Source organism: Doryrhamphus excisus, chromosome 9 (assembly GCF_030265055.1).
Source record: "Doryrhamphus excisus isolate RoL2022-K1 chromosome 9, RoL_Dexc_1.0, whole genome shotgun sequence".
NCBI lineage: Eukaryota > Metazoa > Chordata > Actinopteri > Syngnathiformes > Syngnathidae > Doryrhamphus > Doryrhamphus excisus.
The window spans coordinates 13,468,611-13,487,636 of NC_080474.1; the positions used below are offsets into that span (position 1 = coordinate 13,468,611).

Genomic DNA, 19,026 nt, shown 5'->3' on the forward strand with positions numbered 1-19,026 from the left:
CGGACAGCAGGAAGTAGGAGGTGGAGGTTGAAAGACACAGGCCTATGAATAATTGATTTGTAAGAAATCACCAACAGCACTTGTGTCAGTGCTACAGACTCAAAGTTCAACCAGACAGCGTCTTTAACAAACACCCCCAAGTGACATGGTAGTCCCTGCCTGCTCTTTACCCATGTTGACTTTTGTAGAGCTCTTGAGGTGCACAAAAGGAACATGTCACGAAAGCATGCTAGCATTTTTGGGACACTGCTTTGTACCACATGGGATGTTCTAACATTTTTGACGATCCCTATGGGTTGTGGTGAAAATACTTTGAAAGACATGTTAGCATGCACGTTTTATAATCATTACACAAATGGTCAATGACTTATGGAAAATCAGTATCCGAGTGCCCCTCCAAAGACATTTTGCTTGATGGCAGCCATGTTTTTCGACAAATCTTGTGTCTTGTGTGTCCCCTAACGGTGTGTGCCAAATTTAGTAGCAATTTAGTGACACACCCTGAAGTAACAGTAGTAGTTTTGTTGAGCTGTGTGAGAAATTTCAAGTCAATTTGACTTGCATGTTTTGATAAAATTTCACTCCATTGTGTACAGCTTTAGATACAGTAAACGAGTAGATACAATGGGGTCTAACTCTAATGTTGAATTGTTAATACAATTTGGAATTTGAACATCATGTGCCCGGATTATGTTTAAATTTAGACTTCCAATGTAATTTGTATGTGGAGTGTAGAATATCATATAAGCAATATGTTTGGCTCAGTGTGGTTCTCCTTCTTTCAATAAGAAGAAAGTTCACTACTACACACCGTCAATTGTTGTAGTTGTTTCTTAACAATGTATAGTGCCTTATAAAATAAATTTATCATTATTATTATTATTATTATGTGGACTTCCTCTTCTTGGCCAGTCTGTCCATACCAAAGACTAAAAGACAGAAAAGACAATGTTGTCTTTTATTTAGCTGACAAATACTTCCCTATATGGCTGCACGGCAGATGAGTGGTTAGCCTGCAGACCTCACAGCTAGGAGACCAGGGTTCAATTCCACCCTCGGCCATCTCTGTGTGGAGTTTGCATGTTCTCCCCGTACATGCGTGGGTTTTCTCAGGGTACTCCGGTTTCCTCCCACCTTCCAAAAATATGCTAGGTTAATTGGCGACTCCAAATCGTCCATAGGTGTGAATGTGAGTGTGAATGGTTGTTTGTCTATATGTGCCCTGTGATTGGCTGGTGACCAGTCCAGGGTGTACCCCGCCTCTTGCCCGAAGACAGCTCCCAGCTATAAGTGCTAGAAAATGAATGAATGAATACTTCCCTGTCTTTTGTTTTTTTTCAGACTCCAAAAGACCCTTCCGGCCGGGAGATCCTTCGTCGCCATGGACACTGCACAGATCCCCCAAATACTACAGCAGATCTTCACGTCCACTATGCTGTCCAGTGCTTGACGGTGCCTTAGATTGATGACCCACATTCACTTGTTCAGCCTTACACTCAACACTTTATTTTTTGTCTGTTGTATCAAACACATCACTATAAACATACACATACACTGTAATCATCAATCTGTCCATTCACATACACACATAACATAAAATGTGTTCCATCCACATAAACATAACATTTGACCCTTTAACTGTACACACATGATCTCAACATCTATCCATTCACATATGCAAACCTTCAAATATAATTTAAACATGTGTGTCCATTCACATACACACGTAATGGAAAATATGTTCGTCAGTTCACATACATAACGTTTCTATTTAAATGTATACAATCAACCTCTGTCCATCCAGTCACATACAGTATATGCACACATTCACATACACATCGTCCCTTGCTACTTTGCAGTTCGAAGATTGTTCCATCACTCTATTGCATTTTTTGAAAAGGAGTTAATACATGATCACTGTTTCATGGTTGACTATGGAATATTAGTCAAGAAATATTCAAAGACAAGTCATGTAATATTCTGGACACTAAGCATCAGTAATGTTACATTGATGAGACATAACATGACATTCGATTACCTTCACACTGCATGGAGTCAGCCATTGAATGTCCGACATGACAAAAGTTCTCCTCCTATTCCGTGTGGAAGTGGTATGTTTTTGGCTTGTTAATTTGTCCTTCTCTCCCACCCTTTCTTAAGTTTAGAATAAATGAATTGGAAGCTAATTAGCTAGTTTAGTAGCATAGGGGTGTTATTTCATGTCGACAGGGCTCTAATAATTGTTGTATATAGGAAGTTGGAAACAGGTTTGAAAGTATAAAATTTATTAATATTGAATTCTATTTCCGTGAAATTCGCTTATAGCGGTTGGGTCTGGAAGCAATTGACTGTGATAAACGAGGGACGACTGTAATTTAAATATAGCTGCTATTGTCAATTTACATACACACATAATGTAAACAGTTGGTCAGTTTACATAAACATACAAATTAGGGATTTCCAGATTGGATCGGATCAGCTGACTGTGTGGCCAACATGCTAACCACTCCATTGACATACTGACGTAACGTAAACATCTGTCTGTCCATTCATATAGTACAGTAGACACCATCTTGAGGCCTGTTCATCCTTACACTGTACTCCACCTTTTGTCACCATGTGCGCTCAAAGTTTGATTTATTTTACTAGTTTATACAGAAAAAAAGTATTTTTTTTTTATTTCACATAAGACTTCAAACGTTGTGTCAACTACTTGACACACAACCGAGTCGTCACGGCATACAAAAAGTCACAACCTCAACATGCCAATGTCCTGCTCGTTCATCATCAGGACAGTCCAGTCTCCGGAAATGGCCAACGCCTTGGGAATGGAGGAGGGAATTTCCCACCTGAGTGAGTACGCTCTTTCAAGGCATCCGCCATCATTTAAAAGTCCCTCTCACCCCTCCCTCCGCTATGTGTTTGTCACCCATGTGGCATCCGTGTCAACACCCCTGGCATTGGCAGATCCTCGAGACGCCTGCCTGGCCTTCATCTCAGTCCTGCTTGGAATCTGAGCTCGTATTTCATAGACAGACCTCCCACTCTGTTACCACAAATGCATACAAAGCTGTCACTATGAGGGGACACGTTGTAGGAAAGAGACTGACATCATATCATGTCATATATTCTGTGGCCTTTTTTTTTGTGTAATTTTGGTTTTGATTTGATTTTAACGTGTCAAAAACTGCTGGGTATTATTTTTTTTTTTTTTTAGAAGTAAAGAAAGGGCAAGAAGAGTCGGCTGAAACAGGAAATCAAATAGACACACTATACAAAAACAATTACAAAAATCTCACTGTAGATCTTGTAATGGTATCACTACTCTGTATTTAATATCAAATACTGTAAAAAGAAACGCCCACTGCACGCACTCAGCTAATTAGAGAATGTTGGACTGAGCTGATCAATAGTATTGATTGATGATTGTTGTCCTACTTGAATGTGACCTCATTAAACATCCTTTTTGGTGTGTTTGTGCAGCAAACAATCATACACATACAGTATATATAATTGTACATATTAACTTATGTGACAGTAAATAGAATGGTGAATTTTAATTAAAAAAATAATTATCCCAGTTTGTGTTGCTGTTTTTTGTAATGGTTCAATAGCTCTATTTGAAGGAGACACTTGTTCTCCATCGCTGCTCATTCTGATATATTGTGGTTTCTTGTGTATTTTGATGTAGAACAGAGACAATGGAATTTGAGATGTCCATACTGCAAAAGTTTTCACGTAACACAGTCGCATTGCATGGCGGAGACCCCGGTATGCAGAGAGCAGGACCCAAATGCAGGTGAAAGGTATATTTTTAATAGTAGATGCAATGCAGCAGGGAAACAAAAGTGTACTGGCAATCATGAAGCACACTTAATGATGTAACAAAGGATGAAGCACACACCTGAACTCATTCATTCATTCATTCATTTTCTACCGCTTTTTCCTCACGAGGGTCGCGGGGGGTGCTGGAGCCTATCCCAGCTGTCTTTGGGCGAGAGGCAGGGTACACCCTGGACTGGTCGCCAGCCAATCACAGGGCACATATAGACAAACAACCATTCACACTCACATTCATACCTATGGACAATTTGGAGTCACCAATTAACCTAGCATGTTTTTGGAATGTGGGAGGAAACCGGAGTACCCGGAGAAAACCCACGCATGCACGGGGAGAACATGCTAACCACTACACCGCCGTGCCGCCCTCACCTGAACTAAATAGGCATAACTTAAATTAGAATCAGCTACGAGTGATAAACACAAAGCAGGAAATAGGTACAAAATAGGAGCATCCAAACAGAAACTAAAAGGGAACATAAACAAGGGGTACACAGGGTGTGACAGTAATGACTGATATATAATACAGAAATTATTTTACAAATTAATACATGATATTCAAGTCATGTACTCATTCTGCGAGATTGAAAATTAAAACTAAAGTTTTGACATAAGTGCAACATTTTTTAAATTTAATTTCTTACAAAATTCTTGCAAGAACAAAAACTGTTTTTCTTTAAAGAGTCACAAGAGGTTCTACAAGAGAGAACACACCAGCTAATGCTTCGTGGAACCGGCGCCACTTCTTGGAAATACCCTTCCCCCACGTGGTCACTTTTTCAACACACCTTCTCTTCTCTCTGGCAACCACTTGAGCTGCTATCCCATCGTGGAATCTCCCACAATGCACCACTGTTCCCCACAATGCCACGACCTCTGGTAATAACACACTACCTTCCCTGTCCACTCTCTCCCTTTTGCTTCCTGTACTATATCATTTTATTGACATGCTGTGTAATGCTTACACACAAAGAGGCCACCTAGGCAGATAACCTGTTTTATTCAGATGAGTCCAAAAAGCACAAAACATAAGCAGTGACCATCTTTTTGTGTGTGTGAGGGCTGGCAGGTTCGCAATGCACATGATTGATTGATGGCTGTGATTGAATGCTGATGTCACGGGAGCAAATAGGATAGAAGGGGGGTTGGCAGTGGTAATCCGTCAGGGCGGTGACTCTTTGGCCAAGCATGGGTGATTAATGCGTGCGTGTATGTGTGAGTGTGGAGGTGTCAAGTAGTAGGTGTGAGCCCTACCAGGGTCGGGGCTGCAGCCAGGGCCAAACAGCATTTCATAATACTTGGATTTTGAAAATAACATTTTTTCTTATGTTTTTAGAATGTGATATGGACCAATAAAAAAAAAAGCCAAATGATGCACCTAATTATCTAGGGTCATTAATAAGGAGGGAGTATAAAATAACTCCCAGCTCTATAAGGCCAACATTGTGTTTTTACTGGTGTGACCTCAAAATATTTTGTACTTTGTTGCATCATTTGTCCATTCACATATAACAGGGGTCTCAAACTCAATTTACCTGGGGGCCACTGGAGCTAGGGTCTGGGCAAGGCTGGGCCGCATCAGGTTTTCCAAAAAAAAAAAAAAAAAACGCATTTATTGAAAACAGAAAAATATACAAACTTTTTCAGTGCTTTGGTTCCGATTTTCTACAATAAAAGCTCTGATAAAACATTCCACTGTTCTCAAATATCTTAATTTTTATTTTTCTGCACAAAATAAGATGAAAACTAAACAAATCAAGAATAAAGAAAATCAATCAATCAGTAATAAATAAATATAATAATAATAATAATAGAACGGCAAATAACAAAAACTTAAGAAACCACATATAGTTGCTGGGTAGACAAACTATTTTTTTCAGATTATAATTAACAAAGCATTATTAGAGCCCTGTAGACATGACAAAACACGACTATAGTCACATTTATACTCTTTTTATTTACAACTTATTGCGCAACTGCAGGGTCTTGAGTCACATGCTAACTCGCAAACTAGAGAGCTAGCGACCTAAACGGTAGCCTTCAAGTTATTTCCTTTAAACTTAAAAAGCCAAAAACTTACCACTTCCACACGGATAGGGAGGATAACTATTATCAGTTATTTAACCTTTAACATGAACATTAATCAAATGTAATATTTTTTTCTGGGTACATGATACCATAGAGCATCCATATCAAACTTGCGCGGGCCGCACTAACATTAAACTTTCGGGGGCCTCAAACTAGTGTCCTGCGGGCCACATTTGGCCCGCGGGCCGCATGTTTGAGACCCCTGACATATAATACACAGAGTAGGGCAGGCTGGTAGTTTTTGGGACCTACTCTACTTCATCACTTCACCTCAGCCCACCTGAGATGAATGACTTCCAACTTCACTGAAATGTCAGCTGCCTGATGGGTGATGACAGTGGACTGTGGACTGTGGACATGTTAATTAGAACCGACCAAAAGTATCCATTCAGCTGCCCAAATCAGGGTGGACTAAGGGGTCCGACCTCGGTTTGGTAAATTAATTAATCATCCTTGATGCCCTTTTCACTCTTAGTCAGTTACTAATGCTTTCCAGTGCTGAGATAGTTGGAAAATTTGAGCCACCATGCAGAGGAAGTGCAGCTGAGGTCAGCAGAACGCCTGCAAGATGACTGTTGTCCCTGACTACTGATAAACATGCTTGTGTTTAGGCGCTAAAGTGACTGTTAGCAAGTTGTGCTCCACAAAACTGAATTGAAAGACTTTTAATCACAATATTTGTTTTCACAGGCTTGATTTGTGACAGACTGACAGCAAAATGATAAACCCTTAGCTCCAATTTAATGTCATTTCGTGGGTTTTCTCCGGGTACTCCAGTTTCCTCCCACATTCCAAAAACATGCTAGGTTAATTGGCGACTCCAAATTGTCCATAGGTATGAATGTGAGTGTGAATGGTTGTTTGTCTATATGTGCCCTGTGATTGGCTGGCGACCAGTCCGGGGTGTACCCCGCCTCTCGCCCGGAGACACCCCAGCGACTCTCGTGAGGATAAGCGGTAGAAAATGAATGAATGAACAATGTCTCATTTTTCATTGCTCCTTTTTAATGAGAGTTCTGATAAAAGTGCCACCATCACAGCATCAATACTAATGTTTTCAAGCACCATTGTTATTCACAACCTTCTCACTATTACTATATTCGAACTACGCACCCTGGAATGTTGGCAATGCATTGCAAATGTAATTACATACGTCTCGTTACAGTATGACTTGATCCTCATTCAAAAATAAGGGAAATTCCCATCAGCTCTTTGCATGGGAAACTTTTGCATACTCTCTCTTTGCACATCTGTCCACTCGTGTGTTGCCATGGATACAGGTGAAACCAATCAGCAAAAAATGTAAGTTCCTTATTCCTGATGGCCAATGCAGCTCTGATGAGTTGAGCAGATTCCTCCTCATATTAAAATCTTCCCACCAGCACACACACCAATAAGAGTGGGTATGTGCAGACACTAATAAGACGGACTTTAACCCACTAATGACAAATGATGACGAGCCATCTGGGGATTTCTGACGTCATCCTAATGTATCGTTTAGCCTCATAGCATTATGACAGCATTCCTACTTAAACACAACTTCCTGACCTTTTTCCTCCACTGAGGCCAGGAAGTTCAAGCCAGGATTCTCGGCATGTTTCGAACAATTTGGACACGTTCGTCTGTCCCATCCTTAAATGACATAAACCAAAACAGCCAGTTAGCTTTTCCTTTCAGGATTATGTTGTAAAAGCGGTACACCACATACGCGCTACAATGTGCTCCCTTTCAGATTCAATGCAAAAGGAGCTAATTATAGCATTCACAGTGGTTCCTAATTACTTCAACAGACAGGAAATACCTCTTTGGATGAATGCTGCTTCCTTTTCTACCAATTGCATGAACGTCCACATTTCAAACTCCAGCTGACTGCAGCTTTAACTACAAAGCTTGTGGGAGTCCTTTATTTTTACGGCCCTTAATGAAAAATAATAATGATAATGATGATGGAAATAAAAATAACTTGCATGCATGTTGCGTCTTTTAAAGGGGACCTATTATGCTCATTTTTCGGCTCATTGTATTGAGTTATTGACTCCTATAGAGCAGATACACACAATAACCCGAACAGAAAGCTTTCTAGATCTGAGTTAGACTCATTGATTGTGTTGGGAAATGGCTGCTAGCTACTCCAGACTCGGTTAGCTTGTAATTTCCACACTGCTCCCATTATGCACACTCGATAATGCTACAAAGACACCCACTTTAGTTCCATGACTTACACAAGATAAACACAGTTAGGACACTGATAAATTTCTACTTACTGCTTCCTCTTCTGACTCTTCCACACGACCAAGTAACGTTGGAAAGGCGTCAGGCTTCAGCAACATTTTTTCGGCTAGTCCAGCTGCCCATGTTCAGTCCAGTCCAGTGGGAAATGCCGTTCAAAGATTAAAATATTTTTCTTTTGCTGGTAGGGAAAAGGAATTTTAGGAATTTTAAACAAACTTTCTCTTACACGCGACAAAACACTTCCTGGGAGACATCCCTCACACTGTAAACAGAGAAGAAGAGCTAGGGGGAGAGCAGAGTGTATATCTGTCCTACAGTGCACACCCATACGTATAAGGAAGCCCGGCAATCTGTGACATCACAAATTGCCAGTGTTAGAACACCCTCTGAAACCGAGCATTTTGAGCCATCCCAAACTTCTTTCAAGGCTCACTTCCAAATGTGCAAACCTCTTTATCTGAAACTTGGACAAACAACATTTTTGATCACTTCTCCGAGATTACTTTTGTGTGTGCGTACAATTGCGGACATGCTCCAGACATGTACTTGAATACCAAGACGCCGTGAGTGACCAATTATCTTATTTGGGCAGAATGAAATTTTTTGCAGTTTGATTATAAAAAAAAATTCTGTTAAATCTCTTCTCGTAAACCACTATTAGTAGCACAGCTGGTGGTGATGTACTTGAGCTAGTGACACACAGCAGCATTAATAATAAAGGCAGTAATAAAGGGATATTGGTACACTTTGTGTTGGCCTCAAAGCATACGGTATACGTCTCAACTTGTTCATGTCAACAGCATCATGCACACTCAATGACATCTATATTATTATTATTATATATAGATATGTGTGTGTTGTCATGTGGGTTCAGAGAAGGTGTAGAGCGTGTAGAATCTTGTTGATGTCTCTGTTAGAACCGCAGGGTGCAGTCTGGATCACGTGGGTGGTGGAAAAGTCAACTTTGATGAGAAGATTAGCCGATAGTTGTTGTTTCTTATATCAGGAAGTCTGACAGGAGGACACCGTAAATCCACGTCTTTAATTTATTGTCTGAGAAAATGTGTGTGCTTAAAAAGACATAAATCAGGGCAGGAGTGGACAGAGGAGGAGGACATAAACCAGTCCATCATTCTACTGTGCTTTCTCTTTAACACACACACACACACACACACTGTTCTAAATCATTAGGTCTGCTCATTTCACAGATGCCTTGAAGGAGTTTCCGTGAATTAAGAACTCTGGAGGGTCAAACACAATCTTTTTAACCCTGAGGCGAGTGTCAACTTCTCCTTTCATCAATGATGATTAAAGTGTCACTTTAAAAGCACCTGTCAACACGGACAGTGTATGATTTGTATATGCTGATAGATCCATACGTTTGTAGTGCAATTTAGATGGTAGATTGTGTTTGTAAAGTACCATAAAAAGTGCTGGTAAAGTATATTGGATGTTTAAAAGTCATTGGGAAAACCCACTGGAGCTAGGGTCTGGGCGAGGCTGGGCCGCATCAGGTTTAAAAAAAAAAAAAAAACGCATTTATTAAAAACAGTAAAAAAGAATAAACTTTGCTTTGGTTCCGATTTTCTACAAGAAAAGCTCTGATAAAACATTCCACTGTTCTCAAATATTTTCATTTTTATTTTTCTACACAAAATAAGATCAAGAATAAAGAAAATCAATCAATCAGTAATAAATAAATATAATAATAATAAAACGGCAAATAATAAAAAATTAAGAAACCACATATAGTTGGTGGGTAGACAAAAAAAAATTTTCAGATTAAAATTAACAAAGCATTATTAGAGCCCTGTAGACATGACAAAACACGACTATAGTCACATTTACACTCTCTTTATTTACAACATATTGCGCAACTGCAGGGTCTTGAGACACATGCTAACTCGCAAACTAGAGAGCTAGCGACCTAAACGGTAGCCTTCTAGTTATTTCCTTTAAACTTAAAAAGCCAAAAACTTACCACTTCCACACGGATAGGGAGGATAACTATTAACAGTTATTTAACCTTTAACATGAACATTAATCCAACGTAATAATTTTTCTAGGTACATGATACCATACAGCATCCATATCAAACTTGCGCGGGCCTCACTAACATTAAACTTTCATATCAAGGCGGGGGCCTCAAACTAGTGTCCTGCGGGCCACATTTGGCCTGCGGGCCGTGTGTTTGAGACCCCTGTTCTAAAACATGTTTTAAGATTGGTGAAGAAAAAAGAAAAAAGTTCTGATTTTATAAGAATTATGTAAAAAATTTCTTCTTTTTTTATATAGCTGAGAAAGCTGAGAAAACGTAATTGGAAAATTAGAGAAAACATTTTGTAATTTTGCTAGAATTTATTATTTTATTTTATTTAGAATAATACAAGGCAGGACACATGGTGAATGAGTGGTTAGGCCACACAGCTAGAAGACGCGGGTTCAATTCCCCACTCCATCTCCGTGTGGAGTTTGCATGTCCTCCCAGTGCAATATTTTTTTCTGGGTACATGATACCAGCAAAACCATCCATGGACTACCAACTACTTCATAATCCTCAGTTGACGATTTTCTGTTTGAAAGTTATTTGAAACAGAACAATCCATGTATCCCCAATTATTCCCGTAATCCCTAATTGGGGTACTTCCCAACAATGTTGAAGGATGTGAGTGTTACTGTTGGAAATCCCACTCTGTGTATTATAGTATTGTCTTTCTGAAGAAGCTCATATTGTGCTACAATGTTGTGTATTTCCAGAACCTTCTACCACCTGCTGCTGCTGCTGACTTGCCCCTACTGAGGCCAGCAGTAAATCATCTTGACCCACCCACACATTGTTGATACTTCCCAGAGGCCGACTCCTATGAGCGAGGGCGTGAAGCATCTGTCTGCTGCAGAAATCTCTGACCTCATTCCTGAGGGAGTGCCGACATCAGCATCGTCATCATCATCATCACCACCACCATCATACTGCTTCCATCAACAGTAAGAAGCTGACCCTTCATCTACTTCCTGTTTGCTGCTAGATATCAGTGTGCTGTTAGTCACCTCAGACATGAGATGAGTCATTTTCTATTGGTCAGAATCCGAATCCCTGTCTGGGAATCACTTCACTTTCTTTTACCATCTTCTTCTTCTTCATTGAATGCGAAAATGCATTCCAAGCTCAATATGAAGAAGATGTGATTGTTTGATTGCCATTTCCATGGTTACAATTGAAAAAAAAAAGGGAATCTTGTGATTTGGAAAGCCATGTGACTCATCAACCTTCCCCATATGGTCTTTCATGCTACATCTTCTATGTCGAAATATCTAAAGTACTTCCTTATTTCTCTACCGCCCATTGAAATGCAGTAACTGCTTGAATTTACCTGTAAGGTCATTTCCAAAATGGACACTTAAGTCCTCAATAATCCCAAAACAAATGCAGCGTATGTGACGGGTTGGACAGTGAAAGTCAGTTGGACAGCCGGAAACAAAAACGTCCTTGTGTGCCAAGAGTGTAGAAGAAATAACACAGACATGAACGTGTCCATGCCAGCTTCCTGCCATGGGGGCAGCAGACTGTGAAGAGTTGCTAATGCCTGTTGTGTGTAGTCTGAGCAAAATTGTGTGAGCAAAAGTATAGGGACACATGGGAACCTACAGGATAATTATTATTCTACTTTCATGACAACTTGTTTTTGTCTAATTGTGCAATTTAATTTGCTTATATTTTAATAAGCCCTATAAAATTTGAATTTTTTACTTATGTTACTTATGTTTACTGTTTTTCACCCTGTATTATTCATTCATTCATTTTCATGTACCACTTATCCTCTCGAGGGTCGCTGGCATGCAGGAGCCTATCCCGGCTGTCGATAGGCGGGGTACACTCTGGACTGGTCGCCAGCCAATCACAGGGCACATATAGACAAACAACCATTCACACTCACATTCATACTTATGGACAATTTGGAGTCACCAATTAACCTAACATGTTTTTGGAATGTGGGAGGAAAACCGGAGTACCCGGAGAAAACCCACGCATGCACGGGGAGAACATGCAAACTCCACACAGAGATGGAGTGGGGAATTGAACCCGCGTCTTCTAGCTGTGTGGCCTAACCACTCATTCACCATGTGCCCACCATGACCTTGTATTATTCAAAATAAAATAATAAAATAAATTCTAGCAAAATTACAAACATTTTTCTTTAATTTTCCAATTACGTTTTCTTCAAATTAAGACTTTCTCAGCTACATAAAAAAAAGGAGAAAATTTTGACATAATTCTTATAAAATCAGAACTTTTTTCTTTTTTCTTCACCAATCTTAAAACATGTTTTAGAATGATATATTTTTGTATATTTGTATATAATACAACATTATTCTTGTAATATTCTCAAATAGGTAAAACTTTAGGGGGAGAGGTGGTTCTTCTTTGTGTGTACAGGTGGTCCTCGGTTTATGACTTTCTGTGTTACATTTCATGGTTACAAATGCGCTCTCATAAAATAAACTTTATTTTGGTCCATAAACACGAAAACGAGTTAGAGCACAAGCGGCCGAAGAATATATTGACGAAGGATAAGATAAGATAAGATAAAATCCTCCCTTATTAGTCCCACACAGGGGAAAGTGTAAAATCAAGGTAATATATATACACTATTTACATATACACTATTTCCAGCTGTGTACATGTTGATCAAGCCACAGGTTTATTGCACAGTTTATTGCATGGTTATTGTGCAGGATTTTTGGGGTGATTCTCATTTTTGTTATATCTTCTAAAGAACGCTTCCAGCAATAATCGGTGTATGGATGATGTCATAGCGTGGACTTTTATTGCTGCCAAGTGTATCAGCACCTGCTGCACTTACGTACAACACTACAGCAGCCAATATAGCCTGTAGCCTATCTTCACATCCTGAACTTTGACCACCACCAAGGCAGCCGACATAAGATTATTTCAGCCGCACCTGCTACTGTGTCCCTCCGCCACTGCAAATAGACCCTGTTGCCACCCAGGTTACATAAGTGGCCGTGTTGCTGAGGCCTTCATTCATGAGATAAGCAAATGAAACTATGAGAACTCCCCAGTTGCTGTGTAGTGGAGCATGAGTGCTTTTAGCTTTCATGCACTTTTTTTTTCATGTCTTTAAAAAAAAAAAAAAAAGAACCAGGAAGCACTTTGTTAACAAAAGCATTCTTTAATATTATCTCTGGCAGGTATTATCTGTCATAATGTTGCTTTCCATTGACACATGATATATATATATATATATATTTATTTATTTATTTATGCATTTTCTCCTTTCTTTTAACCAAGAAACTAACATAACATAACCGTTTTTAATATTCATTATTTACACATGGTACAAAAATATATTTCACAAAATGACCTATAAATTTACAATATGAAGCTCTATAAAATTACAAATTCTTTTACAAAAATCAAAAGAAATAAAACAACAAAAAAAGCCTCATCCCGTTATACTTATTTGTGAGGGAGTGTAACCTGATCTGATGTGTGATAATAATATTATTATCATTAAATAGGAATAATATAATAATTAGAATATTCCAGTGTGGCTAACAGTCCAGTCTCTTTTTAAAAGTCACATGCCCCCCCAAAGCTAATTGGGATGCGAGTCCTTTGGGTGCCAGTAGCCAGGTGGCACGGCACGAGTGGATGGCCGACTAGACTGCAAGATGACCTGGAGCCAACTAGCAGCTGCTTTGCCATCCAGCTGCATCCTGTTGGAGGGTTAGCGTGGGGCACGGGGCGCGGTTCAGTCAGGGGGCAGGTGTAGGGTGGAGTTGGGGGGTGGGGTGGGGTGTATCGGAGACTCCGCTCTCTCTTTCATGGCTGTGATCCAAGATGGCTGGCTGGGGTGTCACATGCCTGAGAGGAGACAGGAAAGGACAGAATGATTGGACTGCATCGCTGTCTGCTGAAAACGTTTACACACTCGTCTTTTACGACAACCATACCCCACCCAGCCTCTTGTGGTTTAACTGACACTTTTTTGGGATTTTCTCACAATGTTACACAATTTCACAATTTTTTCTTGTAGTATTTTGACTTTTTTCTCGTAAATTCTTCTTGTAATACATATTTAGCTAAATATTAAAACTATTCTTGTAATATAACCACCTTTTTCCCTAAATATTAGGGCTTTTTATAGTCTAATCGGATTTGTTAGATTTTTTTCCATACTGGTCTAATATTTGAATATTTTTTTGTTTTTTTAAGAGCAGAGCTAAGGACGATCTTGACAAATAACCAGATCTTTGGAATTGTATTTGTCAAAATAATAAAAAATTATTATTATTATAATATTATATAAATATAATAATAATAAACTTTTTGTGAAAATATGACAATTTTATTGTCATATTGTGACTTTTTATCTTGTTAAAACTCAAAATATTACAATAACTAAATAGTCTGGCTTTATTCAAATAATACTTTATTCTCTGAAAATCCCCTCTTTTTTTAGATGCTACTACTTTGTTGTAAAAATATTACTTACTTTTAATTGTAAAATATTTTTTTTTTCTAAATTTTTCTCGAAATAATATATTATTAAAATATATCATTTTATTACCTTTTTCTTGCAGAATTGGACTGCAACTTTTACACATTTTGGGGTAAATTTATATTCTCGGTATATTATGTTTTTTTTTTCGATAATACTACCACCTTTTCATGCCCTCATGTGGAGCTTTCCGAAAGTGAAGCACAAGCAATTCAAAAACGGAAAAGAGCAGGGCGGTGAAGGGAAGAGCCTAATAACCAGATCTCCTTTGGAATTGTATTTGTCAAAATAATACAACTTTTTGTGAAAATATGACAATTTTATTGTCATATTGTGACTTTTTATCTTGTTAAAACTCAAAATATTACAAGAAATAAATAGTCTGGCTTTATTCAAATAATATTTTGACTTTATTGTCTTAAAATCACATCTTTTTTTAGATGCTACTACTTTGTTGTTAAAATATTGCTTACTTTTAATTGTAAAATAAAAAAATATATTATTTTATTATCTTTTTTCTTGCAGAATTGGACTGCAACTTTTACACATTTTGGGTTAAATTTGTATTCTTGGTATATTATGTTTTTTTCCTGATAATACTACCACCTTTTCATACCCTCATGTGGAGCTTTCCGAAAGTGTAGCACAAGCAATTCAAAAACGGAAAAGAGCAGGGCGGTGGAGGGAAGAGCCTCCTTCCAGGGCCAATATTGACAGTGTGAGTCCAAGACATAGCACTCTGTAGCGGTGCACATTCCTCATGTGCTGCTGCATGTTGTGACACTGATTAGCCTGCAGTAACGCAGGCAGAGGCCAAAGCAGACGCCAATACACCTTTCTGCCATCGCCGTGTTGCATGCTAACAGACACAACCAGCGCTGCAACGTTGACACTTACTCTCTAAAGTCTTGTCCAGGTCTGCAATGAAGTCCTCCAGTTCTTTGGTGTCTCCCAGTTTGGCTGCAAGAGAGACACATTTTGTTTTATTCTTATAAAGTAACATCTTTATTTTTGCATCTTGTTTCTTTTTAAATTGTAACATTTTTCTGCAAATATCGCCACTTTCTTTGCATAGGCTTTATTCTCTTAAAATGTTCTCGTAATTTTACTGCATTATTCATTCATTCATTCATTCATTTTCTACCGCTTTTTCCTCACGAGGGTGCTGGAGTCTATCCCAGCTGTCTTCGGGCGAGAGGCGGGGTACACCCTGGACTGGTTGCCAGCCAATCACAGGGCACATATAGACAAACAACCACTCACACTCACATTCATACCTATGGACAATTAGGAGTCACCAATTAACCTAGCATGTTTTTGGAATGTGGGAGGAAACCGGAGTACCCGGAGAAAATCCACGCATACACGGGGAGAACATGCAAACTCCACACAGAGATGGCCGAAGGTGGAATTGAACCATGGTCTCCTAGCTGTGAGGTCCGCGCGCTAACCACTCGACCGCCATGCTGCCCTTTTACAGCATTAGTCACATAAAATAATACATTTGTACTTTTTCTTGAAATGTTATCACTTAATTCTCATAATATGAAGACTTTTTTCATCATTTTATACATTTTTCTTATGTCCAAAAATGTTGAATCATTTTATCAATTTTTGGCTCGAAATATTGTATTTTCAAAATATGCAGATTTAAAAAAAATATATTTCTAAATGATTTGTAAAAATCCCTTCTTGAATATTTTTTAGCATATGGTCCATTGTGTGGAGCCAAATGGAGTGCAGTAATTGCTGCAACTAGCAGAGGCGCTGTTTATTTAACAATAACACAACATCGTCTATGGGAAATTGAGCTCAACAAAACAAATACTAGCTTAGCAAGGTAGTCAGTTGTGCTTTTTATTTACTTTCCAGAACACGATTAGATGGATCCAATATTGATCGTTTTCGGACTTTTCCGGCACGCTCCAATATACTGCTAAAGCATGACAAAGCACTTACGTTTTGGTGACATCAGCGTGGGTGAGGTGGGTGTCGGGGACAGCGCGGTGGGCGAGTGGAGCCTCTCATCGCTCAAGCTGAAACTGTTTCTGTTCAGCGAATCTGCACCTGAAACACACACACACACACAAACACTGGGTTAGATGAAGCAGATCTGTCAATCATCTCACACACATTCTCTGATGTGTGTCACTGGAGCAGCAGAGTGTGTAATCATCACATTCCAACTAATCACGGCTTGCTACTAACACTATGCTCTGTTCACGTGTTTGTCCATTCACACACACACACACGCGCACACGATGTAAACAACTGTCTGCAGTACACATACATACGTAAAGTGATGCCTGTCCATTCACATACTCGCATATTATTAACATGGTTATCCATTCACATACACGCAAAAAACATCTGTTTGTCCATTTGCATACACACCAAAAATACACAACGGTTTGTCCAGTTGAAATTGAAAAGTGAGGTAGTCAACTCACTATCAGTGTCGCTGATGCCGCTGTCACTGACGCTGGCGCTGCTCCGCCTCTTCACCGTCCTCAGGTGCTCGTCATAGCGGAAGTGGCGCTTCTCCAGCGGGGATGTGAAGTCCTCGATCACGGCATCGAACTCGCACAGCACATCGTCCAGATCGTCCACATCCACCAGCTTTGCTGCTTGGACAAAGAAGTGTGTGTGTGAGCCCAGAGAGTCGTTGGAAAATGTACAAATTTACATTTATTGAAATTACCAGATTTAAACATCTCCTTGTCCATTCGCATACACACAAAATATAAAGAACTGTCATTCATAAACACACACCTGTCTGTCAGTTCACATACATATAAACATCTCTCTGTCCATTCACATACACACAAAATATAAAGAACGGTCATTCATAAACACACACCTGTCTGTCCATTCACATACACACAAAATATAAAGAACTGTCATTCACAAACACACACCTGTCTGTCTATTCACATACACATAAACATCTGTCCATTCACATACACACATAGAGTACATGCTTGTCTGTCTATTCACACACACACACACACACACACACACACACACACACATAAACATATCTGTCTGCTCACATACATTCAATCATCTGTCTGTCCATTCATTTACCCATCTGTCAATCAATACACGTACACAAAGCAAACCTCTTCATTCACTTTTTCATTCAAATACACAACCAATCTCTTTCCATTCACATACATATAAGCAACTGTCTGTCCATTTATATACACAAACACACCATGTAAACATCTGCCTGCCTATTCACACACACAATATCATGTCTGTCCATTCACGTACACCTAATGCAAACATCAGTTCTGCCAATGGAGTATTACCATAAGGAAAAATGTTGTGAAATGAAGGAATTTACCTTGGCGGGCCAGTTTGGGAGACTTCATGGTTCCAGTGAGGTGTCCACTGCCGTCAAGATGTGTAAAGCGTTTGCAGCTGTAGCGTTGAGTGTGCGTGTTTAATTCCTACGCAGCCCTGCTGTGCTCCTCTCTCTTCAAGATCTTGAACTCATCGCTCCAAAGTGTGCGCGGCAGCTTTTTAAAGAGCACTGCTGGGGAGGGGGCGGAGTCTGTGTCTGTGTGTGTGTGTGTGTGTGTGTGTGTGTTTGTGCTACACCCTGGGCTGAAGTTACACACCCCTGACGTCTTCCCCATAAAAAAAGTGTTAGTAAACAACTTATGTGTCAGAGTGATCCAGAACTTATTTATTTATATCCATCCACTTGTCACCGGGCAGACTAGGATTTTACACACAAGCTTATCATTGTTGGCATGCAGTGGCCAATCTTGAGTTCACCGGCGTCATGGGCCAGTTAAATGTTGGCACACCCTAAACTGTCAACTGGCACTGCTCCCTATGAATATTGACTGGCTAGTTATTGGAAAACGGCACCATTTTTATAGATTAATTGATACAGGTAGATATTCATTATAATATTATACACGGTTTAAAAACACATCTGTCCACTCACACACACCCTAACACTCTTAATGTAGTAATCTGTCCATTTACGTGAACATTTTACATTCCATTCACAATGTGTACATGTGTCGGTCCATTCACATACACGAACAACAGTCTGTCCATTCACATACAAACACAAAATGAATATCTGTCCATCCATTCAAATACACACGTATTGTAAATATCTTTAAATATATTTTACATAGGCTGCACAGCGAACGAGTGTTTAGCGTGCAGGCCACACAGCTGGGAGACCCGAGTTTGATTCCACCCTCGTTTGCATGTTCTCCCTGTGCATGTGTGGGTTTTCTCCGGGTACTCCGGTTTCCTCCCACAAAAACATGCTAGGTTAATTGGCGACTCCAAATTGTCCATAAGTATGAATGTG

General features: G+C 39.4%; 2 protein-coding genes across 3 annotated transcripts in view; one reads left to right on the forward strand and one right to left on the reverse strand.

The window, feature by feature from the left end:
- Positions 1 to 3,573, forward strand: part of vwa8 (von Willebrand factor A domain containing 8) — a 49,771-nt gene extending 46,198 nt beyond the window's left edge. For both annotated transcript variants that reach the window (XM_058082481.1, XM_058082482.1), the window contains one exon: positions 1,342 to 3,573. In XM_058082481.1, the coding sequence (XP_057938464.1) occupies positions 1,342 to 1,450 (109 nt within the window). In that variant the 3' untranslated portion in view covers positions 1,451 to 3,573. The remainder of the gene's footprint in view (positions 1 to 1,341) is intronic.
- Positions 3,574 to 13,332: 9,759 nt separating this feature from the next.
- rgcc (regulator of cell cycle) lies at positions 13,333 to 18,201 on the reverse strand. The gene is made up of 5 exons (XM_058082915.1): positions 18,034 to 18,201; positions 17,135 to 17,308; positions 16,644 to 16,751; positions 15,582 to 15,644; positions 13,333 to 14,047 (listed from the first exon to the last, which is right to left on the reverse strand). The coding sequence occupies exons 1-5, from the start codon at positions 18,059 to 18,061 to the stop codon at positions 14,040 to 14,042; spliced, it is 381 nt and encodes a 126-aa protein (XP_057938898.1). The 5' UTR covers positions 18,062 to 18,201; the 3' UTR covers positions 13,333 to 14,039.
- Positions 18,202 to 19,026: the final 825 nt, after the last annotated feature.

Bases quoted from the DNA above. Each gene is read 5' to 3' on its own strand.
- rgcc (XM_058082915.1), bottom strand. From the start codon at position 18,061: ATGAAGTCTCCCAAACTGGCCCGCCAAG. The intron at 17,309-18,033 runs GTAAATTCCTTC...TTGTCCAAGCAG, and splicing joins TCCCAAACTGGCCCGCCAAG to CAAAGCTGGTGGATGTGGAC. The intron at 15,645-16,643 runs GTAAGTGCTTTG...TCTCTCTTGCAG, and splicing joins CACGCTGATGTCACCAAAAC to CCAAACTGGGAGACACCAAA.